The 24,603-nt window shown below is 39.5% G+C and overlaps 1 protein-coding gene across 9 annotated transcripts in view; it reads left to right on the forward strand.

The window, feature by feature from the left end:
* Cdk14 (cyclin dependent kinase 14) overlaps positions 1-24,603 on the forward strand; it is a 537,826-nt gene that overhangs the window by 287,306 nt on the left and 225,917 nt on the right. For all 9 annotated transcript variants that reach the window (XM_060374042.1, XM_060374035.1, XM_060374040.1 and 6 more), the window contains one exon: positions 8,463-8,586. In XM_060374042.1, coding sequence (XP_060230025.1) covers positions 8,463-8,586 — 124 coding nt within the window. The remainder of the gene's footprint in view (positions 1-8,462; positions 8,587-24,603) is intronic.

The raw sequence follows: 24,603 nt of genomic DNA on the forward strand, positions 1-24,603 counted from the left end.
GGGTGAGCATTCAGTGGAATCATTTGCTGATGTGCTTGTTAACTATTTGGTTCTGACAGAGGGATTGAGGCCAGCCAATTAAACAGTACGCTCTTCCATGGCAGTGTTTCACAGCTCGAATTTAAAGGATGATAGAATTTGATCACTGGAGGCATGCTGTATGCAATTGTAAGGCAGAAGCACCCAACTGGGAGTCCCATTTGGGAACAGGGGGCTGTCATCCTGAGGCTCAGACATTAAGCCAGCTAATTCACCTCACTTCTCTCCATTCAAAGAAGGATGTTGCACAGTATCTATTATTTGCCATAGGTATTATCTTATTATCACTGTGCAAACTTCTATTACTTCACATACCTCTTTGAGGTTATTACGAGAGATGTATTGATCACATATACCAAAACTCACAAGTCTTTGCTTGAAATTATTTTTTCCTGTGGTGTAGCTTTCTTTGATGAATTTCCTCCAAGATTTTTATACTTAGTCATTATTTGTCAGTCCTTCAGTCTGTATCTTCTCTCTCTTTTTAAAAGCAAATTTAGCCTTCTCCACTTAAGATATTTCATACTGATTTAGTCTCTAAAATGTTGTTATAGACACAAAAATCACTGAAATATAAATCTTGTTCTTTTTCACTGTGTGAGAAAAGAATTTCTGCCAAGTTCTTAAGTTTGGTCTAATTAGCAATTTCATTAAACAGAATTCTTGCGTTCTGGTCAGCTTTGTGTCAACTTGACACAAGCTATAATCATTTGGGAAGAGGTACTTTCAATTGAGAAAATGCCTCCATAAAACTGGCCTACAGGGAAGCCTGTCTGTCCAGTCCCTTGATTAATGATTGATATGGGAGAGCCCGGCCCTCTGTGGGTGGTGCTGTCCCCTAAGCTGGTGGTCCTGGGTTGTGTGAGGATACAGGCATTTGCAGAGCAATAAGGCAGCAAGCTAATAAGGAACATTTCTCCTTGTTTTTGCTTCGAGTTCTTATTCTGGTTTCCCTTCATGATGAATTGTGATAGGCAACTGTTAGCTGAAACAAACCATTACCTCCTCAACTTGCTTTTGGTCATGTTGTTCGGTCGAGGCAATAAAAATCCTAATTAAGATCTATGGCCCTCTGTAGGCATACTTTTCTCTCTTTTAGTTGGGTTCTTATACTTCTACCTCCCTTCAAATTCCCCAACACTAGGGAGGAGAGAAAGAAAGTTACTAGGGAAAAAGAGCTTAGACCTCTTTAGACTTAGTTCCTTGGGGCAATTCCAATCTTCACAGTCAGTATATCCATTAGTCCATGTAACCAGCAAACAGCAAACGCAGCAGCAGGGCAAATCAGTAGCATCCCTTTTCCTCCTTTTTTATGTTAACTGTATCACAACTTTTAATTTTATAAATATTAACACATTTTAAAAAATTCTTTATTAATTAACACTTTATTCACTTCGTATTCCCTCTGTGGTTCCCTCCCTCCTCCTGTCCCAATCCCTCCCTTTCTCCACCCTCTGTATGCATGCCCCTCCCCAAGTCCACTGATAGGGGAGGTCTTCTTTTCCTTCCTTCTGATCCTAGTCAATTAGGTCTCATCAGGAGTGGCTGCATTGTCTTCTTCTGTGGCTTGGTAATGCTGCTTCCCCCTCAGGGGGAGGTAATTAAAGAGCAGGCCAATCAGTTCATGTCAGAGACAGTCCCTGTTCCTATACACCTAAAGAAACTAATCAAGAGGGAGGACTCTTGCTAAAATGCTCAATTCCTATCCAGAAAGGCAAAGAGGCTGGACATCAGCAGAAGGAGAAAAGAGGAAACAAGTCAGGAGCCTGACACAGAGGACCTCTGAAAGGCTCTGCCCTGCAGACTATCAATGCAGATGCTGAGACTTATGGGCAACCTTTGGGCAGAGTGCAGGGAATCTTAGGAAAGAAGTGGGAAACAGTAAGATCTGGAGAGGACAGGAACTCCACAAGGAGAGTAACAGAACTAAAAAAATCTGAGCAGAGGGGTCTTTCCTGAGACTGATATTCCAGCCAAGGATCATGCATGAAGATAACCTAAGACCCCTGCACAGATGTAGCCCATGATAGTTCAGTATCCAAATGGGTTCCTTTTCCTCCTTTTCCTCTCAGTGCTCTGGTATTCACTCCCTCTCAGAGTCGTCAGCATTAAATTATCTGCCTCTAGCAAAGATCATGCCCCTCTCAGAGCCCATAGTTAACAACTGTGGACCAACTAAATGCAGCCCCAAATCCCACGCTTAGAATTAAAACAAAAACATATTTACATAACATACCTGAATTTTTTAAAGAAACCAAAGCTTCCACTACAGCTCCCTGGGCATTCATCATCGGCCATAGCCTGGAAACTTCGAGAAGCCTATAGATCCTATCAGATCTGCTTATCTTGCAAACACACATGACTCCCTGGGAGCCTCCTAGCTCTAGACCTTGCCTTTTTCTCCTGCTCATTCTGGGCACGTCCATCTAAGAGTGAGCCTTGCTTAGTGCCCACTGTTGTGCTGAAATGTGAAGGAAGGAGGGATGGAAGACAAATGACTCAGCGAGCCCAAATTTCAAATAAAATGAAAGCAGTTATTCTCACAAGAATTTGTTAGGTACCTCCAAGTCTCATTTTTAAAAATTATTCCAATTCAGAAAGCTATTAACTTTAGGAAAAAGCCTGCTCATGTTCCAGGATCTTAGAAATGTAAATTAACTTTTATATTATCTAGGAATTCTGAAACATGCTAGATATCTTTCTCAAGACAGTTTTGGAATCCAACAAGGAAGTAGAAAGTAAAGTGGAAAAACCCAAAGCGAGTAGAAATGTGATTTGTTTCTTCTACTATGCACATTTCCTAACAGCTAGATATGGAGGAGGTAAACTGCAAAAAATGCACCCATGTGACCTGATGCACTGACACTGATCCTTCTATAATTCACTGTCCAAATAGTGCAATTTTTTAAATGCTTTCAAGTACATGCAGAGCGAAACATCAAGCAGTAGCTAGTGACATGTTGCTGAATATCTGTGTGGTTTTTAATCCATTTCATTTATTATCCTTGAATTACCTATTCACTGTTGCTTTAAACCAGGCATAGCGAATTGCAATGATGCTTTGTGAAGTAAAACTATTTGGAGGGAATTGAGTGTATTATATTAAAATTAGGACTTGATGTTTACATTAGATTTTTTTTGACACTTAATTAAACGGAATGAGTCATGATAAATCATTCTGTGGAGTTTCCAACTAGAAGAACTAGCCTTATAAGAAAAGTATTGTCTGATACAAGTTATAGAATATTTTGAAGACTCAATATTTCTAGCATTTTTTTTCTACAAAGATGGAGCTGTGGAATATGCATCCTAGTAAGGCTTCAGTATGTGGTTGATGCCGCAGTCATTTTCTTTAGAACCTGTTGCATTGTTATGCATAGAATTTTGAAATGATACAATTTAATGGTATAAGTGGCTGTTAAAGGTATCCATCCAAAATTCAAACCGTCCTTCTCAAAATGAGAAACCCCAGATACAGAGATGCTAAACAGCCTCCAGATGACAGCAGCGAAGTGGATTAGCTGGCTTTGTAGGAGAGTACCCGGCATGCCATGGGTATGTGCTCTATTGTCAATAGTTCTTACTGGTAATTTGATATTCTTATATAGTCCCTAAGAGACCCTAAACACCCTTAAGAGAATTTTTTCATTCCTTGGAAATCTGCAATGATTAAGCATTAATCATGCTTAATCCTGTTTAAGGAGAGTCTTGGCTACCAAAGAATCCTTGTTTTTCTGACCAGTCATAGAACCCAGTAGGTATCTGACTCTAGACAGTCAGATAAAATGCAACTGCAGTTACATTTTTAGACACTGGTGGGAGGGGTTAGTTATAAACCTTGTTTCTGTGTCTCTAATACTTTGTAGCAATAAATATAACACATTAAGTTCAACAATGAATACTTTTAACCAACTGACTTTCAAAGTTGTCATAAAAATACTTGATTTTTTTTCCTTCTATAACTTGTTTGACAAGTTTCAAAAAAGAATAGATAAATATTAAAGGATACTAACAAACGTAATTTGTTAGATTTTAATCTCACTTTGCTAACACATATGCCTCGAGGTGATCATGTATGTTAATAAGCTTTGCATTACCAAAGAACAGAGTAGGTGGTATTTCTAGGAGGTATATGCCATGACCCTGGGAGTGTGCACTGCTTCCTGCAGAGGATGACATGATTTGGGGGCCCTCAGAGGTCTGCTCCTGACAGAGCTGTCCCCATTCCTCGTGTGATTGCTGAAGGCCTATCTCATTGGAATATCAGTTACAGAGCCTGAACATACTCAAACTGGCATGTAAGCCTTCAGAGTGTGCTCATGGGTTTGGAAGAATCTTTTCAGAAAAACTAAGGAGGATATTCTGAGACCAAGTGTACCAGGAAGACCTTATGTACACTGCAGCAGGGAGGTAGGAAGATGGCTCCAAATATAACCTGCCAACTTTGTACGTGGTACAGCCTCCTGCCGTATTATTTACTTCCAGGGGTGTTTTAAATAGAAAAGAGCAAACAAAGGAGTCTCAAGATTATAATGAGTTCATTATAATCTAGTTTTTATGAAGGGCTGGAGAGGTGGCTCAGAGGTTAAGAGCACTGTCTACTCTTCCAAAGGTCCTCAGTTCAATTCCCAGGGACAACATGGTGGCTCCCAACCATCTATAATGAGTGTATTTAAAACGAAAGGACATCGATTATTTGAGGGAATATTCAGCCATGCTTGTAGTACACATCAAATATGCCGCTTACTACATTTAGGGTAATGAGATGTGGTTCAAATTTGCAAGTGTTGCGAGAACAGGGGACTTTGAGGACTCTTGTAAGTCTTTATTGTTTCTTTTTCGTTCTGTGGTTTTCCACTGGCATTGACTAATTTTAATAACAAAGTTGATGTAATTCTTTCTCTTTGCCTGTGTGGGCCACTCTGATGGTCCTTTCCCCTTAGCATCCTCCACTGTTTTGGTGAAGGTCAAGTGAGAGCTTACTTATGGTTTGTTCAACATCTGAGAAAAGTAGCATTCCTAGAAACTTAAGTGAGAGAGTCAGGTCCTTGCCTGAATGTGCATAAGGAGAAATCCCCCATAATTGGGGTTCTCCGGCAAGACTGAAGAGTTACTGAAGACTAGCAAGGAGTGGAGGTCTGAGCACTTCCCACCCTACCTAGGAGTACATAAACCCTGGCGGTTAGCCACCATGAGATATGATTTGAAAATATCTACTTTGCTACTGGTTTCAGTGGAGACTCTCTTTTCTCCTTGGCCTTCTTTCTTTTTCCTCCCTTCCTTTCTCTCCTTCTAAGAGTCTTCCCCTTCTTTTTCCTTCTCTTTCATCCCCCTTCCTTCACCCCTTATCTCTCTCTCTCTCCTTCCTTTCTTTCCTCTCTTTGTTTGACAACGTCTCATTATATAGCCAGGCTGACCTGGAACTTTCAATCCTCCTGCCTCAGTCTGTGTTCAGGGACCACAGATGTGTACCGCCACACCTAGCTTAAGTGAAGTCTGCTCTTGTCATCTTGCCATCGCTACATTTGTAACAGTTTTGAATATAATCTTCTGTTTCTTCTGAACTTATATTATACTTGTGGCCATGGCCTCAAGTTTTCTCTTCAGGAAAAAAAAAAGTTTATCCAGTGTCTATTCAGTATATGTTCAGGGAATGCAGAGCTTAATTCCCTATTATGTTTCAGAATGGTGAATTTCCCGAGTTGTCTTCTCACAGCCTGATCTTCGTATAATGGCAAAGCAGTTGTGTTACTTTTTGTTGCTGGATCCTTCCTTCCCAGGACCTTCAGGAAGCTGAGTGTGAACTATGGTTTGAAGGTCTCTTAAGTGTGGTGGGGATCTGTTTGTGTAACTGTCAGTCTGTCTTTGTGAGGTGGTACCTGGCAGTGTATAGATTTGCTCTGTCTTGATTTTATGTGCTTTGGGAGCTATATCAGGACACATAGCTTAGGGCTTTTGTGCACTTAAGGCTGGAGTGTGTAATCCCATCCTTCCCTAATACAGGCTTTAATCTTCTTCTGCATGATAATCCTGGTTGAATCGCTACTGGATTAGCACAAGGATTATATAGTTTCACTAATTACTGAGGGTATTAAAAGAAGAACCCATTGGTATGGCTTAATCCACCCACTTCTGCTCTTAGCTATTTGAGAATCCCATTCTAGGACTTCCTATCTGCGATCATTTTTATCTATCTCGATCCAGATGTCTCTAAATTTATTCACTAATCCCATTAGTGGTACAGAATGCCAACTGTGTATCTAGTTTGGGATGGGGATAGAGGAGACTGTCTGTGGGAGGCGGGGTGAATTCCGTGCTGTGAATGATGTGTTCAAAAATTAGGGACATAGAGTTGGAATGCTTTGTCCAGAGCAGGGGGACTGGGGAAAGGATGGGAGGGAGGTTGAGGGAGGCAGCCATGTACTGTTGTACAGAGTTGAAGAACAGCATCCCTGTGAATATGGTATGAGCAAGACTTCTTAGAGCCAGGAAATACAGAAGAGTAGCAACTGAGCACTGAGCTAAAACCAGAGTTCTTCTCAGTGTGTTCAGAGGCCATGTTATTAGATGTTCGTATGCTGTTCTATCAGTTTGACGAAGTAATTTTTATATTAACGTGCTGCCTATGTGTGTTGATTCTTGTCTACAATTCCTGCACTAGCTTAGTTAAGGGTGTCAACTCTGTAGTCAAACAGTCTCAGTTTGCGTCCTGACATTTGCACTGCATTGCTGAGAAGTCTTGAGAAACCAGTCAGTTTCTTCATCATGGCTGTGGAGATAATGACAGGGTGTACTTTAACACTCCTGTCAGGAGGGTTAAATAAGATAGCGTTCTATCATGTAAAGGCAACAGCTAGCATGTACACAGTGTTGCATTTCCGTTAGTCTGAAAGCATTGCCATGGTTAAACAGCCAAATCATCAGTAGGTACCAAGCAGTACCTAGCATCTTGGACAATACCAAGTGATTCTTAAACAAAATGTTTACTTGTAAAATTTAGGATATGCTCTCTACATGCATGTGTTTCTTAAAGACTTCGAAACTCAGCATGTTTTAATTCACCTACTTGTCTTCCCTCCAAACTAAAGAACTAAGGAATTTCATAGAAACTGTAAGCCTTAAGTCCCAGGATAAAAAGAAATTAGCAGTTAAGAGTGAAGCTAATATGCATCATCTCTTTCCTTCTACATAAGAAGAGCCAAGAGGAGGCGAATTCCGGAAAGACTTCTGCTTTCTGGAGTCTTTAAGCCAGAATTTCATTCTCTTCTAACTCAGAGTAGATGCCCACATCTGTGTACTCGCACCCTAAAGTTTTTTGAGGTGAATTGATTATACTGTCATTTCAGCATTTTATCTCAGTAGATATGTGTGCTTGGATTTTATAGCCCTGGTTAGTTGGAACATTCCAGAACTGCTATCTCCCAAGGCCTGTGGCGTGTTGCTAATCGTTTACACTTGAATATTTCAGAGCCGTTAGAACATCAGTCTTTTCACTCATGTTGGAGATCCTTGGCATGTCCTTTTGTTGCTAGCTGCGTATCTGAGCAGCATATTGTTGGCAAATAAATGTAAAGTCACATTCATTTTATTTTTGTTTGGGGAAATTGATTGTTAAAATACTAGGTAAATGAGAGTGACTTTGGCAAGTAAATTATTTGAAACTAACTGCTTCATGAGAGAGGATTAAGGATGCCAAGTGAATCATAATTTTGAGGTGGATTCACTTGCTATAAAACTCCAAAGGAAAGCCATTAGTCATTTCATAAATTATTTGTCACGCCCAAAGTATTGCCCTGGAATCCTTGCTCCCTCTGCTAGGCTAGGTCAGCTCTGCAGTTAGTGAAGGTACACACCTGTTTTCAGGCAACAGCTAATCTCTACAGCCATGCACACAAAGGCAGTCTGCTCACAATTTGCTGTTAATTGGGCCACGTGACTGTTTTGTTTTACTTGTCTCAAGTCGTCTTATCTTTCTCTTCCTTAAAGCATGGTGATGGGTGAATCCAGGGATGGCACATTCATGCCATTCCTATAGAATTAAATAATGTTTAGATAACGTTTTATAATGTTATAGATTGCTTTCTTAGACATCCTCTGAGAGAGAGAGAGAGAGAGAGAGAGAGAGAGAGAGATATTAGTACTGTAAATACCAGGTGTTTCATATTCTCTGTTATTTATAGACTAAAACTCTGTGGCTGAGGTAGTGTCTTGATTGACACCAGGGCATTTTAGAAATTCTCCAATTTACTTCTTAATGAACAAAGGGTTCATGTGCTGACATTGCGTATTTTTCTTAACGGTCAGTAGGAAGTTTAGTGGTGGTTGCCCTTTCTCAGCGATATATTTGGCAGACTGTGTATGTGAACCGGCATTTATCTGAATTTGGATTTTAACTCTCATTTCCCTCCTGTTTTTTTTTCCAGTTGTTTTTATTTCAGTTGCTGCGAGGGCTGTCTTACATCCACCAGCGTTATATTTTGCACAGAGACCTGAAACCACAGAACCTTCTGATCAGTGACGCGGGGGAGTTAAAGCTGGCAGATTTCGGTAGGAGAGCAGTTCATTAGCAGTCCGTTTGTCACACTGTGAGAATGCCAGGCAGATGGTGGCACTGTGTTTGTTTAGGTGCAATTCTTCTGTCATCGTGGATCGTGGTGATTTTTTTTTTTTTTTTTTCTGGAACAAAGAAATTATTTCTGTCTTTTGAAAAAATGATAAAGTTAAAACATAATGGTTGGTGGGTTTTTATAATGTGCAGGCTGCTTATCAGTCTCCCTTACATAATAAAAAGATCTAAACACAGGACATCAAACAAAATGTCAGTAACATTTTGAGCATAAAATACACTCAAGGAGATTTTTCTCTTTTCTTGGTTTTTATTATGAAAATAATCAAAAATAGAATGGCAGTAGAGCCTACCACACAACTTCAAGAAGCCTAAACATTTTGTTAAACTTGAAGAGCTGTGAAGTGAAACCATGGTACCATTTTTAGGCATTCTGGGATGGACAGTGTTCAAAAGTGTTTGTTACCCTAAGGACCCAATAATGAGCGAACCCTGGAATCATGTAACCTTACCAGGAGTGGCAGTCATTTTGGGTGTTCCTCTAGCACTGTAAGTGAGAGCACTTGTTCAGATTCCAGGTCCTAGAGCAGGCCTTTTACAAATTGCTTGGCCTTCCGCTGCTCTGTGCATCCACAGGAAGCAAAACTGGAGATTCTCCAGTCTGTCCTTAGAGCTGTGCCGCACTGGGTTCCCAGCACGGGGGAGGGACGCGTGAAGGCAGAGTGATGTGTTGACACTACACTGCCTCAATTATATGTGAATACATATTCAGATTAGAAATTTGTGCCATTAAGAATGGAATGAAAATATTACCCTTGGGACCTAAAAATGCTTGAGGTTGAGATAACCTTTTGAGGAAAATAATTATTTTTTTTCTCATTCCAACCCCCAATAAATAAAAGAGAGAAGGGAGGGGTTGTTTATTTCAATGTCAGGTAGGTATTCAACTGTGACATATTTACTCTGCTGGGTGTGTGTGTTCCTTTCTTCCAGAGAGAAAATTAAATAAAAGTTAGCATGATTATGATGTATTTTTAAAAAACACCTTTTTTTTTTTCCAGCTAGTTTGGTACAAATAATGAAACTCTGTGTATGTTTGCATTTGTATTTGTGTGTCACCAAACTTGGCATCAAGATTATATGAGGTAGCTAGATAGAAAGTCTGTTTCAATACAGAAAATAAATAATGAGGTAGGGGGAACAAAAGAGAGAGAAAAGTTTGTAGTTTCTCAAATTCATAGTATTAGCTGTGCAGCAGGCATTTTGTAATTTGTTACTGCCAATAACATTAAAAGAATTTACAGTGATTTTTTTTATTGTAGTTTGCTAGTGTAAGATATTTGTTTTGAAATATACTATTGTGTCAAACAGAATTGAGCCTATTCCTTAAATTTTGGGAGGTATGTCAGTAAATATTTTATAAAAATTATTTGTCTGCATGGCTAAGGATGCAGTAGAACTGTATGAATGTATTTTACAATCGTCTTTACCTTTTAAGATTTTTTTATTATTACAGTGAGGTAAGTTCATTTTAAAAGGCTTTAGGGGTTGGGGGTTTAGCTCAGTGGTAGAGTGCTTGCCTAGCAAGCACAAGGCCCTGGGTTCGGTCCTCAGCTCTAGAAAGAAAAAAAAAAAAGACAAAATAACAAAAAGACAAAAAAAAAAAAAAGCAACAAACAAAAACAAACAACAACAAAAAAAACCAAGGTAACTAAAAGAAGGCTTTAGATTGCCCAGGGCCAATCAGTCCTAAAGCTGTATGTTCAACTAACATTTATGGACTTAACAGGTTATATTTTTAAACATATATAGATATATTTGTATATATACAAACAAAATACTAACAATTTATATCAGGTTCAATAACAAATTAAGATGAAAGTCTTAAACACATGATATTTTTTTTAATGTAGGGAAATTGGGGACTATGAATAACTCAGAAATGATATGTTAGTATTTTTGCATATTTTCTCTGCTTCACTTACCTATCACATATCCTCAAGAAGATACAGACTGTTTTTAAGTATTTATCTAATGAGGATTTTTTTTTTCCTTTTTCTTTTTTGGCTGTCCTGGACTCTCTTTGTAGACCAACCTGGCCTCAAACTCACAGTGATCCTTCTGCCTCTGCCTCCCTGAGTGCTGGTTTTATAGGCCTGTGCCACTGTGCCAGGCTACACATATGTACGTAATAGTTTACTTCTGTTAAAAAGCATGACTAAAGTCCTGTGTATTAGCTGGGATTTTTTTTTTTTCATAATTATCTAAAATATCATTTCTGTTCAAGCCTTTGTCAAGGATGTTTTAATTTTCCTAATCATCCACAATTACGCCCATTTCTGTATTTTACTCTTTGTAGTGAAAGCAGGCCATGCTATGTGTGCAGAGGTGAGTGTTTTTAAAACAATCAGTTCTTTGGTGCAGGCTGTTCTGCCGAGGATAGCCCTTGTACGTTTCAGCATCAGAGGCTAGTTGTTTAGCTGGGGATGTGCAGTTGGCTTGCATCCCAAGCACAGAGTGTAAAGAGCGAGATTCATTCACCAACTGATAATTTCCATGAATTAGCTGTGCATTATTTTGTCTTTTAATTTAAGGCATGCAATTAACTGTGATTTGCTGTGTTTGGACACGAGGGTGTGCGAGATGAAGTGCATGGGAAAGTGTGATGAAGCTAAGTAGTCAAAATGGGACAGTTCCAGGCAGCAGGACAATTAGACTTAGGTCCTTCATTTAGGGGTTGACACTTAAAGAGCTTCCAAAACCATTTCTTTGTCTTACCTTTCCCTTTCATGTGAGCAATGCCATCAACATCTGAATAAAGGAGAAAAATGTGGTCTGAATAAAGGAGAAAAAAGTGACTGTACCTTCTTGCACAGTAAACGCTACTTCCTTATTAGAAAATATATGATGGAGGTTTAAAAATGCTGGAATGTATCAGGGTTACTCTGTGTTCTGTATACTCATTGATCATTTCTCATTTCCTCACAAATAAGCTTATTTCAAGCAGTCCAACTTTTTGAGAGAAGTGTGAAACTTAGAAATAAGTTAGACCTTTAGGAGACATGGCCTCACAGATGTCTGGTCACAAAGCTGGTATGGCAGATGCTTTATCCACAGCTTTTAATCTCAGGGGGCTCAATGTCTTTATTTTTACAGACATGGACATTTTACCTTATGGCTGCCCAATTCTTTAATAAGTTCTTGATCATTGGGTGCATGCCATCCATAGATGTGTGTATCTTTGTGCTACATACAACAGGCATGATACTGTTGCTTTGTACATAGATCATATTAATACAATGCATCTTAGAGTTTAGAGAATATTTTATCCACTTCACTAATTCAACAGTAGGAGGGGAGTTTGATTATAACACTTAGATGATTTTGTCCTTGGGTGAGGTAAACCAGACTTTGCCGTATTTATAGGCCTGTCACCTCTGAACAGAACACAGTTCTGAATTCCAAGTTGTTAAAAGCTCTGTTTTCAGTAAGACAAGTTCTGCTTACCACTCACCAGAGCCTTCTTCTCTACACACATTTAGAATGAGCAGATTGAAGTGGTTTATCATCGTGATCTTCCTGTTGCAGAGGTTTGCTCTGTTTTTATGTAGTAAAATTGAATGCAACCTTTGGGCTCATTTCCATTTGTCTTCACACTGTCTATGCTTCTAATATACTGTGGAGCAACAAAATTCCAAACCTTTTCCCTCCTCACTGCCTTTCATTGGCCTTTGTCCTCTCCTGGGATGCTCTTCTTCCTGTTTCCCATGTGGCTGTCCCTTTTCTTATTTATACAGGGATAGTTAGTTCATGTAACCTTGCCCAGAATAGGACCTTTATCAGTACTGTCTCAGCTTACCAAATTCAGTTGCATCTCTAACTCATTGAAGTGATTTTAGTCACTTAAGTTTTGTTGTTGTTGTTTTGCTTCCATTGCTTTCTTTGCTCACTATTGTCCTTTCTATGTTCGCAACCCTACAGTAGATACTTGATATAAAATTTAACAATAAATATTGGTTGGAGAAAAAAATGCATGACAAAATGAGTAACCACCTACAGATTAAGACTCACTGGAATTTACTAATTTCTGTTTACTTAGCTTTGGCAAACTTGCTGTTTATAATAAAAACAACTGTCTGTTTATTATAGTTCTCCTGGATCTTGATAGTGAAGAGCAGAGATGGAATTGATGGATTGAGGTAGTTTGGAATCTTAGGTTAGTTTTGAGTGTTTCACCTATGGGTTTCACACAATGCTTGGTATTTACAAGGTTTGGAACTTTTGGTTACAGACAGAAAGACTCCACTGAGCAGATGTAGCTACCAGACCCCACCCAATCACCTACTTGAACTGTTGTCAACTGCAGAGTATATCAGACATAGAATTAAGAAATTGTTATAGATTTAGCTCATTTGTTTTTTTCAGGAAGTTATTCGTGTTTTCTGAGACGTGTGCTTTTTCCGAGAAATGAAAGAGCAAAGAACAAATACATCCTAAGGTCCTTTTAGTGTCGATGGTTTGTGTTGTATACTTTTGAAGTTACTAACCTATTTTCTAATGACTAGGAACTTACTGGTAAGTTCTGTTCATTAATTCTGAATCAGTGTTGTGCCATTCCTCCCAGTAATCTAAATTTTGTTTCCTTTTTATTTTGAGATTTTTTTAAAATTTTTTTCTTTCCATTTTTTATTTTAGTTTTAATTAATTACACTTTATTCACTTTGTATCCCCCCTGGCCCCCTCTCTCCTCCCCTCCCCATCCCACCTGCCCTCCCTCTTCTCCACACATGCCCCTCCCCAAGTCCACTGATAGGGGAGGTCTTCCTCTTCTTCCTTCTGATCCTAGTCTATCATGTCTCATCAGGACTGGCTGCACTGTCTTCCTCTGTGGTCTGGTAAGGTTGCTCCCCCCTCAGGGGGAGGTGATCAAAGAGCAGGCCAATCAGTTCATATCAGAGACAGTCCCTGTTCCCATTACTATGGAACCCACTTGGACACTGAACTGCCATGGGCAATATCTGTGCAAGGGTTCTAGTTTATCTCCATCAATGGTCTTTGGTTGGAGTATCAGTCTCAGAAAAGACCCCAGTGCCCAGATTTTTTGGTTCTGTTGCACTCCTTGTGGAGCTCCTGTCCTCTCCAGGTCTTATTATTTCCAACTTCTTTCATGAAATTCTCTGCACTCTGCCCAAAGGTTGGCCATAAGTCTCAGCATCTGCTTTGATACCCTACAGGGTAGAGTCTTTCAGAGGCCCTCTGTGGCAGGCTCCTGGACTGTTCCCTGTTTTCTCCATCTTCTGATGTTCATCCTCTTTGCCTTGCTGTATGGGGTTTGAGCATTTAGCCAGAGTCTTCCTTCTTGATTAGTTTCTTTAGGTGTACAGATTTTTAGTAGGTGTATCCTATGTCCCTCGGCTGAAGAATGGATACAGATATTGTGGTACATCTACATAATGGAATATTACTCAGCAATAAAAAACAAGGAAATCATGACATTTACAGGTAAATGGTGGGAACTGGGAAAGATCAACCTGAGTGAGGTATTTTGAGTTCAATATAATTACATCATTTCACTTTTCCCTTATGTCCCCTCCACACCCACGCTCTCATTCAAAAGCATGACCTCATTTTCTTTAATTGTTGCCACATATATGTCTCTGTGTGTTTATCTCTAAGTATAAAAATACAACTTGCTCAGTTCATATGTTATTTCTATGTATATATGTCTTCAATGGTTTAAAATTTAAACAGATGAATCAAGTCATATTTTTATGATGTATTGAGTACATTAAAATAAAAGAATTGAAGCATAAGCTGCAAACACATGAATTCATCAAGTCTTAAAAGTTTAGTTACTATTTAGTAGTGGAAGGATTCAAAGTAATTTCCATCTAAATTATCTCTGGAGGTGATTTGGTGGTGGAAACCTCTAATAAGCATCTGAAGTCATAATTTGTTTTACACCCATTTCAATGGAGGAATAGAGTTAAACAGCTCTGAGGTTTTCATCAAGTAAAACCACTCTGTTGTCTTTCCACCATAGGCCTGGAACATCACATTCCTGGTGTCTATGGTTCTCTCTAAACAAAATTTAGGGATTTTTTTGTAAATCAATTTTAGATTAACTTAAGAGATAGTCTACAAATGTATCTTTGTAGAGTAAATGTTAAATGTGTGTTTGCTTGTTGTATGCTTCTTGGAATTCACATAGGAAATAGTAGAACACAAAGAAATAAATTTTCAGATTCAAAATAAACTGGGCCCAGGGGTCCCTACAGAGACTAATAACCCAGCCAAGGACCATGCATGGAGAGGACCTAAAACCCCTGCTCAGAGGAATCCCATAGACTCAGTCTCCAAGTGGGTATCCTAGTAAGGGGAACAGGGGCTGTCTCTGGCATTAACTCAGTAGTTGGCTCTCTGATCACCTCCCCCCTGGGGGGGTACAGCTTTGCCAGGCCACAGAGAAAGACAAAGCAGCCAGTCCTGATGAGACCTAATAAGCTAGAGTCAGATAGAAAGGCAGGAGGACCTACCTGCCCTATCAGTGGACTAGGGGAGGGACATAGGGGAAGAAGAGGAGGGAGGGGGCTACAGCAGGGACACAAAGTGAATAAATTGTAATAAATAATAAATTTAAAAAATAAAAACCAAAATAAGGTTCATTGATAGATATGGAGTCTCTAGATAAAAGTCCTGTATTCCCAAAAGTATAGATAATTGACTTTTTTATCATTCACAAATGAAATTTATCATTAGAGCTATAACAATAAACTTAAGGTTGAACATCACCAATTTGTTATGGCTTGCAGTATTCTACTTTACTGTGTCTTTCTTATAGGATATAGTTCATAATAATAAATGGCTTTATTACCCAGTGAAGAATCACTCTACTTTTAAAAAGACCCCTGGACCATTAAACACATAATTTTAAAGCAAAGTTTAGGCAGCTGCTTTTGTGTAGCTCTGCCAACAGACAATATATTTAGAGTTAGATGCTCCACTCTGGAATGTGGAGAGGCCTGAGTGCACAGCCCTGCCCTTTGGCACCAAAGTCATGAATCTAAGTGGTGAGCTCACGCTGACAGATTAGTGCGACTCACGCTAATTATGGACATGTACCCACCCTCACAATATTGCTAGAGCAGTTTCACTGGGGAAATCTCTCCTAGAAAGCAGCCAGCACGGTGTTGGATATGGGAACTTAGTGAAGTTAGACCGGCCTTGAAGTAGTAGTACTGGAGTATTGGAGGTGAACTGGGTCAAAGCACCAGCTACACTGAAAGTTCTCAATATGAAACAGGCCAAACTGTTAGGGCTGAGATAGGGAACATCTTTTACATCAGACCTAGAGGAGCTCTTACTGGGTGTTATCAGTTGTGCCTGGAGCCTCAGTAACTTATGAATTAACTCTTGGATTACACTGATGGGATGAACTAAAGCATCTGTAAGGAGCAAAGGAATGAATTTTCTCCACCAGTGTTCCTGGCTGTCCCCGAATAAATGCTAAGGATTCCTCCTTGGGTGTAGTTTTCTGGTTAGCTCCCCCTTCTGAGGTACTGGCTTCCTTTCACTCCCAACACTCAGCACTCACTTTGGGTGATTTCTGCATCCGGATAAACAATCAGCCAACACCCAAGATGCCAGCTGGGTTTCTGAAGATTCAACTCAGCTCTGAAGCTAATTGGCCACAGTCACTACAGATTAAAAGCTGCGTCATGTGACTGCTCATAGGTCAATTGCCAATCACAAACCATTAGGCTCTAACCAGATATCAATTAATGAAGGCTCCCACAACTTCCTCCTAAAATGACTCTCACACTAAACTGGGAACCCTTAGATTTACTAGTTTGCTGTACAGTTTGGAAGCAGCCAACTGAAGGAAGTGAAAATGGAGAGGGGGGAGTGCAGAGATGTGTACAGGAGGGGAGTGTGCAGCTGCCACACACTTGTACATGCCCGGGCATGTTAACTCTGCAGCACATTAAAGTTTTACCAACCTCGAAGTTTTAGCTAGCTTCCCCTCCCCACCCCTCCCCCTACCCCTCCCCACCATAATCTTATAGTTCAGAGATTTCAGGGCTCTTCCACGGCCTTGTATCAAGAACTGGAGACTGAGATCAAATATTATTACGATTAGATGATTAGACATGGCCTTATCTTGTCTTCCAGGAACTTTCCAGAGTACATTAGGAACTTTAATAAGACCAAAGTTATAATACTTTTTATATCATAATGCCGTGGACTAGACAGAGATAAGCATGAGCAGCTCTGGTCAGAGATGTAGCACAAGCAAGTGGAAGCAAGTGAAAAACAGACGGTTTTACACAGACACAAACACACACACACAAACATCGTGTGTGCCAGATGAAGGAATGTCTCTCCAAATACAGATTCTGGGGTGTGGATTTGAATCTCCCTCGGCTTATCCATGGCACATCGTTGGTGTTTTTACTGAAAGTCTGTGTCTCAATGTATTTCTTTTTAGGCGTATGTGCTTCACAAAGTAGTTAAAAGAATTTAAAGTGTTAGTGCCTGCAATCTATCTCATAACTGTTTCCAGGTTAAAATATAAATTCCATGTTTATTCGTAACCTAGTAGATCATTATATTGATAGGCCAGTGTTATATTTTTTTCCTAATCTTTGCTTCCATGCAAATAAAACCTTTCAGATTGACTCCTTTTCATTTAGCATTTCTGCTGCATCTTTCCCTGCAGTGGTGTGCTGTTTTGTTTCTGCTCTGTGTGAAGTAGAGCGAGTCTGTGTTGGCCTTCATCACTGGTCCTTACTGACTTCTCAGACCTTGGTAATGAACAGAGTCATTGGTTAGTTCAGCAGGGATGCAACTTGGAAAAGACATGACTACACAAAGCAGAGGCACCTCTTTCCTGATCCTGCTCTTATGCCCTTCCTCCAGCCATGATCTCACTCTTGGATACCAGTTACCATATTTTATAGATGCCTCGGAAGGTTAAATAGCTTTGCCTAAACGGTTGCATTTTTTCCATCATTATCTTCCATATTACATTATACAGACACATATGTATATACATACATACACACATATACACTATTTTAAGTGTAATCAATTACTTGACAGATAAACATATTTTGAAACTCGCATGATAATGCAAACTTTCAGGTTTTTTGTACCTCACATTTAAAAATGCCTTCCCACCATAGTTTCTCAGTTTGTCTTCTCTAACGAACAAAAAGGATTGATTCTGTGATGACATCGTTATAATTGATTTCTACCTTTGTGTTGTGCTTACAGAGTAGAATACCTTCCGTGCTAATTCCTTTAAGAGACAGGATGCTTCTTTGCTAAGCACGAAGTCACTTGGCTATTCCTCCTTCATTTCTCATAGACAATGTGGGATTCTGTTGCTTATTTTTCTGAGGAGCGATTTATGATTTGAGGAAATCCTATAGTCCATGAGGAAAATTTGTTCTAAGAAAACCAGCATTTATTTAGATCTTCAAAGGTATACAATTTTATCTTCCTGCCTGCTGGTTTTACAGCTGAGGATTCAGACATCCGTGGATGAAAAAGTCTGGAATTGGGTACCACAGTTCTGCCTGGGATGGTAAGTGCTCAGCCCCGGGGCTCAGGGCTGGCCACTGGGCGCCTGCCAAAACATGGGAACTCTTCCAGGGTCTAGCTGGGTGACCTGAGCCTGAAATGGACCCGATTGCTTCCTATACCGAGAGGGTCCCACTCACCTGGGGAACACGATCACTGGCGTTTCGGGGCTTAAAATTCTTGTAACAACAGTTTGGTCTGTTGGCCGCTGTGCAGTCACTGCTGCCCTGCTGATCAGACACAGTGCGCTCTCACTGCTGGAAAAAACAAAAACAAAAACACAAAACTATAGTATTTTCTTCAAGGCTGCCAAATACAATGAGCTGAATGCTTTGACTGTATGGCTTTCCTGGTTGTTTCATAAATGTTTTTGCTGTATGTAGCTTATTATAAATAAATAAAGTTCATATGAAATAAATAAATATTAAATAAAAATAAAAATACTGGCAAAAATTTTTTTTAAAAAAAAGCAAAAACAAACAAACAAAAAAACCAGAAACCATAATATAGAGGCAAAAGACATGTAAGGAAAAAATACCCAGGCAAAACATTATGAGACAGAAAAAAAAAGCCTCCAAAAATACCATAATTTTTCTTGTGTTGGCGATCTACCTTTGGCCAGGGAGTCTGGTCTTAAGTGTGGTTTGTATAACTAGTATGACACCATCAGGGAAAGAACTAATTTTTTATTAAGAAGGATTATCAGTTGGAAATAGCTTCTTGGTTAGGGATGAGGGCTTGTGTCCACTTCTGCTCTCACCACATGGCCTCCATGTGGCTTAGAGCTGTGTAGGCCCTTTTAACACTACCACAGTCCCCATGAGTTCAGATGTACATCAGTCCTGATGTTTCTAAAAGACCTTGTTTCCCAGATGTCTTCCTTCCCCATTTTGTCCTCTCTTCTGCAGTTCCCTGAGCCCTGACAGGAGGGATTTGGCGGAGACATCCCTTTTAGGACTAGGCTCTCCAAGGTCTCTTACTGCCTACACAATGCTCTTGTGGGTCTCTGTACTCGTTCTAGATGCTACAGGAGAAAGCTACTCTATTGGCTGAACAAGACATTTGTTGGCATACTTTTTAAAAACTCTTATTACATTTTTAATATCTCTTTTCCCTACCCCACCCCAATTCCTTCTAACACCCCAACACCAGGTAGGAGAGAGAAAAGGTTAGTGAGAGAGGTGTCACAGTTCTCTTAGCTGCTTCCTGCTGATTAGGCTCATCGGGTTCCTTGGAGCCAGTCAAATCTTCAGCTCAGGAGATCTCTAACTTCTTGTCGCACTGCATTAACAGCAACCAGGAGCCACAGGAGAGAAGCAGCATTAGCCTTGTTCTTTCTTGGAGCTCCCCAACACTCTCTGGGCTCTGGCATTTATTCTCTCTTCAGAGTCCTGAGAATTAAACTCTCTGCAGGTGGCAAAGAGCTCCTCTCAGAGCTCACGTGAAACAAATAGTTAGCTGCAGTGGACAGTCTGAATCAGCCCCACATCCCACACCTGGGATGAAAGCAAAAAACATGTTTATATCCACAACAGACACAGGTCTATGAGTATAGCAGGATGTCAATAGGAGTCATTTTATTGCTCTGTCCCTTTAGCAGAACACTAGTAATTGGTTTTATTCTAGGTCCTTGGCCTGTCTAGTCTCAGGTTCTTGGCCACCCAAGCAGCACTGGGATGAGTTCTTATGGTGTGGACCTTCAATCTGATCAGCCATTAGGTAGTCCCACAGACGTCGTGCTCGTATTGTCCTAGAGCATTATGCACGCATGTTAACATGGCAGATGGAAGGGCTTCATAGCTGGGTGGCTGTTTACCTTTCTTCTTTGGCAGTGGGCAGAGTACTTTCCAGCACCATGAACAGTAGTCAGTAGAGGTGAAGGCTCTAAGTTGGTGCCGGTTTGATTTCTCCATGTTCAATGTGTTATATAGGTGTTGTCTTCATCAGTGTGACTTACCATCAGTTCGTGGAGAGCAACCAATAGCTTTGGCAACAGCCTGGGTTTTTTTTTTTTTTTTTTTTTTTTTTTTGGAGGTCACATAGACCCCCATGAGCCAACGACTTGATTTGATATAGCCCATTTCTGGCACTGGAGGTTTCACTTGGTGCTGACAGCTAATCTAGTTGAGGTACTGTCTCTCCTGGCGTTGGATGACTTCATTCAGATTTCTTTCATAAACGCATAATTTTACAAGAAGCTTCTACTGTGTTAAGTTTCAGAAAACAAACTTATGACAAACATGGACGCACACATTGGTAATCTCAGAACTTTGGTGTCGAATGTTCATGAATTGCTAAGCATTTTAGAGCAGGTTTAGTTACAAAGTGAGACTCTGCTTGTCTCAATAAACAAACAAACAAACAAAGGATTAAATATCTACAGTTTTCTCTTGCCAACATTCTGTAAACAATAATCCTACAAACATTTATATAATATATACTGTATTAGGTGTTATAAGGAATCTAGAGCTTACGTCAGTTACACAGAAGAATGTATGTAGATTAAATGCAAATAGAACATTTTATGTGAGACACAGAACATACTCAGATTTTGATCTGTGGGGATTAGAAGACTACTTTGGGGAATGAGGGGATGCTAAAAATTTTTGTTTGGATTCTTGTTTTTAAATGAGGAAGCCCTTCAGAAGCACACCACTCATTCTACTACTCAGATTCAGTATTTGTGATGTGTGAGCATAAGTCTTGCTGGAGCCCATGTCTATCATACAGTAACGTGGAAGTATAATGGCATATTGATTTCTAATCATCTTCAGTAAAACAGTGAAATAAGTTTAGGTGATGTAAAGAGCACTCTAACTTGTGTTTTAGAACAGTTTTGGTCAGTTTTGTTTCTTTTTTTCTGGTTATTTTTTATTTTTATCAATTACAGTTTATTCATTTTGTATCCCACCTGTAGCTCCTCCCTCCAAAAATCTAATTAACATTGAAAGTTTATTGGACGGGTCTTTTTAAACCTATTTAATAAAGATATATAACTAGGAGCATCCCTAATTAAGAAAGACAATTGCCATCTTTAAGAAAAAGTAGATAACTTGTCATAATGAGTGATTTGAAATAGTGGGTTTATTATGGAATTTTGCAAATTTATAAACCAAATAACCTGTGTTTTGTATGCTTCTCTGCAGTAAAAATATCAATGCCTGGAGATTTTCATCCCTGCCTCGTTTGGCAAGCTGTGTCACTTCAATTGTGTGCCTTGTTTATTTGACCTTCTATATGAATGGCATGTTTGTGGCATGGATTGGCTGTAGGCATCTGTGCTGTGCAGTTGGAACAAAAAAAAATGAGTGCTTTGACTGGTACATGACGAAGAAGTCAGACTGAGAGCATTGTTTCTTTTAAATATTGACTTCAGCATTTGGAAACATTCTCATGTTGAATCACAAAGGCAGTTTATCTGCAGCAATTGACAGTAGATTGCTTTCAGGACAGAATAGTGACTCTCACTCACTCCAGTTCTTTCTAATAGCAATGATGGCCCTTTTTACACTTTATAAAGCACTTTCATGGCTCATTATTTTATTCTCTGTGAAGACAGCAGTCCCATTCTAATTGCTCTGTTTCTAATGTGACACCATTGATACATGCTTGTCAATATTAGCTCAGTTTCAGCATCAAAATGAACAATATTTTAAATGAGCGTTTCTGCTGAGTCTGCAAGCTAGAATGTAATTTATCTTGAAATATTCTTCCAAGATCATTTTATTGCTCTTATGTAATTCAAGTAACATGAACAACTTTGAAATAGTGCCAAGTTGCGTTATGATCAGTGATCATGTAAAGTTATAGCTAAATGAATTTTGCAGTCAGCTTATAGCTTAATTTATAAACCAAGTGAATAGTTACTAATATGGGTCTTTGATCTTCCTTCATGTTAACATTTAAACTATGATTTAGAATTAGTGATTTTAAAATTCAGTTATAATATCAATTCACTTAAAACTGAACATAAGTACAGAATTTTTTATGCAAACTTGAAATTTTTATGCAAACTTGAATCACCAAAGGAAGGGCAGAATAAACATGCCATTTTCCACCCATCAGATCTAAACGTTTATCAAGAAAGCATAACCTAAAAAATCTATAGAGGGTTGTCTGCGAATTGAACCTAGTAATGTTGAAGGCACTAAGGAATTCACATTTTGCCCTAATTTGTGTTTTCTTTGCCAAAGACAAATTTTCTTTAGAAATCATGAAGATAATTTTAGATCTTTTTTTCTAAATGATGCTATAATATCAAAAAGTATGTGGATTATACTTTTTTTCCACTTTTCTCTCCTTGCCTGCAAGTACTCTGCATCATCCCAGTGCACAGGCATTGTCAGTGCTGCTGAGAAATTTTTTCTACCCTTTGATGATGGCAGAGGTGGTATCAATACTTTGTGTTGTCTATAGATATAAATTGTTTGTTAAAAAACACAGTACGTAATTTGTTTTGCTAACAAAAATATCATCCTTGTGATAAGGAAATAAGGGACCAGAAGTAACTATAGAAATACTTTAAATTATCCCATTTTAATCCTTGCATAACTTGGAAGAGTAAGACAATTTCTCCAATGTTTGGATGACTGTTATCTCCTTTGATAACTTTGGATTTCCGTGTCTCCTAAACTTGCAATCGGAATCTAAACTGTTATTTCTAAAACCGGTGTGCACATTAACAAAAAGTAGGTTTAGAAAAGGGCATGTAGCCTAATAGATAGAGTGCTTGATTAAAGTGTGCAAAGCCCTGGTTTTAATCCCCCGTTCTGCATAAAGCAGGCATGGTGGCAGATACCCTGATTTCCCGGATAGAGATAAGAGATTAGGAAATTCATCCTGATCTACGTAGTCAGCTGGAGGCCAACCTAAGGTACATGAAACTCTGTCACAGATCAAAAAATCCCCAAAAATAGAAGTTACCTTGGTTAAATGTATTTAAGGGATAAGTTGCATGTGTGTTTCCCCACTCCCAGATCCCTCCTCCCAAGGAAATAAAAATAAATCTTAGCTAACGATTTTAGGCTCTTGACCTTTTTGGGTTTTTAACTTAAATGTACCATAGCACTCCCAAGACTTATTGAGTAAGGGCAGATTTTGGGCCCTCTTGAACATTAATTTGGAGAATGTTGTACAAGTTGTCTGTTGTGGTATGATGAATTCTTATAAATTAACCCTCCTAAAAAGAGCACGCATGATGCTGTCTCAGCTCTGAGGCTGATAAGGACCCAGGCAAAGTGCAGCTTAAGGACTCTGCTGCAAGGGTTTTTCCAAGGCTGCAAGGCAATAAGGGTCTTCAGACTGGGGTAGTGTCTGCTGGCAAACGCACTTGGCTGATGGTAGAGTCTTGGCTCTGAACGTTTCCGCATGTGGGAAATTTCTTGGTTCGCAGCCAAGCTCCGCTGATACCGTTGGCATAGTGGCAGATCCCTGAGCCCGACAGCTACCCCTGTCCAGTTTGCCCTGCACAAACCTAGCTAACAAACCCAGAGAGACCAAGGCTGAAAGAAAAAGCCCGAGTTGCGTTTTCCTGACCTTTGTGCAGAGTGAATCTAACAGTCGAGGTTGCTCAGCAAGTCTGATGCTGCCTCTTTAAGAGCTGTGTTCTCTCCAAAAGTGTCTCCTTCTGGCCAGGCTGACAGCCCGAAGGCCAGACTCTTTTGGCAGTGAAATTTAGTTAAAATAAAACAAGATAGCAAGGAATAGGAAGAAAGATTTGTTTTAACTTTGACACTAATCAGCCGAGTGACATAAGACAAGTCATTCAACAAGTTTAATCTCTGTAAATTAAGAGAGAGAGAGAGAGAGAGAGAGAGAGAGAGAGATTTCAGTTATCTTTAACCTTGAGGTCCAGGTTATAATATTTTGAAAATCTGTTTCTTTGGTTGGGACAGCGGCTCAGTGAAGTGCTCGCCTCCCACCTTGTAGATCCCCAGAACCCAGGGAAAAGACTGGGCGTGTTAGTGTTCACCTGTGACCTCAGTTATGGCAAGACGGAACCTGCAGACAGGTAGCTCTCTGGAGTTCATTGGCTCGTTAGCCTTGCCTACTTGCAGAGGCCTATCTCAGGCAAAAGGTGGAAGAAACATGAGGAGTGACTCCCAGGGTTATCCTCTGACCTCTACATACATGGGCACAGCCACACTCACATGTACTTACAAAGATGCACGTGCACACACACACGCACACACACATACACACACAGACACACACTCACACATACACAAAAACTAGACATGCACAGTTGTCTCTAAAATAAGCTTATTCCAATGCCTAGCAGATGTACATTATACAGTTTCTGGTCATTTCCTCAAGCGTGCTTTTTCCAACTGCAAAATACTTCTTCATTGCCCAGGAAAAAAAAAAAATGAAAGAAATTCAACAAATATAGATTTATTGTGACTGCCAGCTTC

The sequence above is a fragment of the Meriones unguiculatus genome, chromosome 21 (assembly GCF_030254825.1).
Source record: "Meriones unguiculatus strain TT.TT164.6M chromosome 21, Bangor_MerUng_6.1, whole genome shotgun sequence".
Lineage (NCBI taxonomy): Eukaryota > Metazoa > Chordata > Mammalia > Rodentia > Muridae > Meriones > Meriones unguiculatus.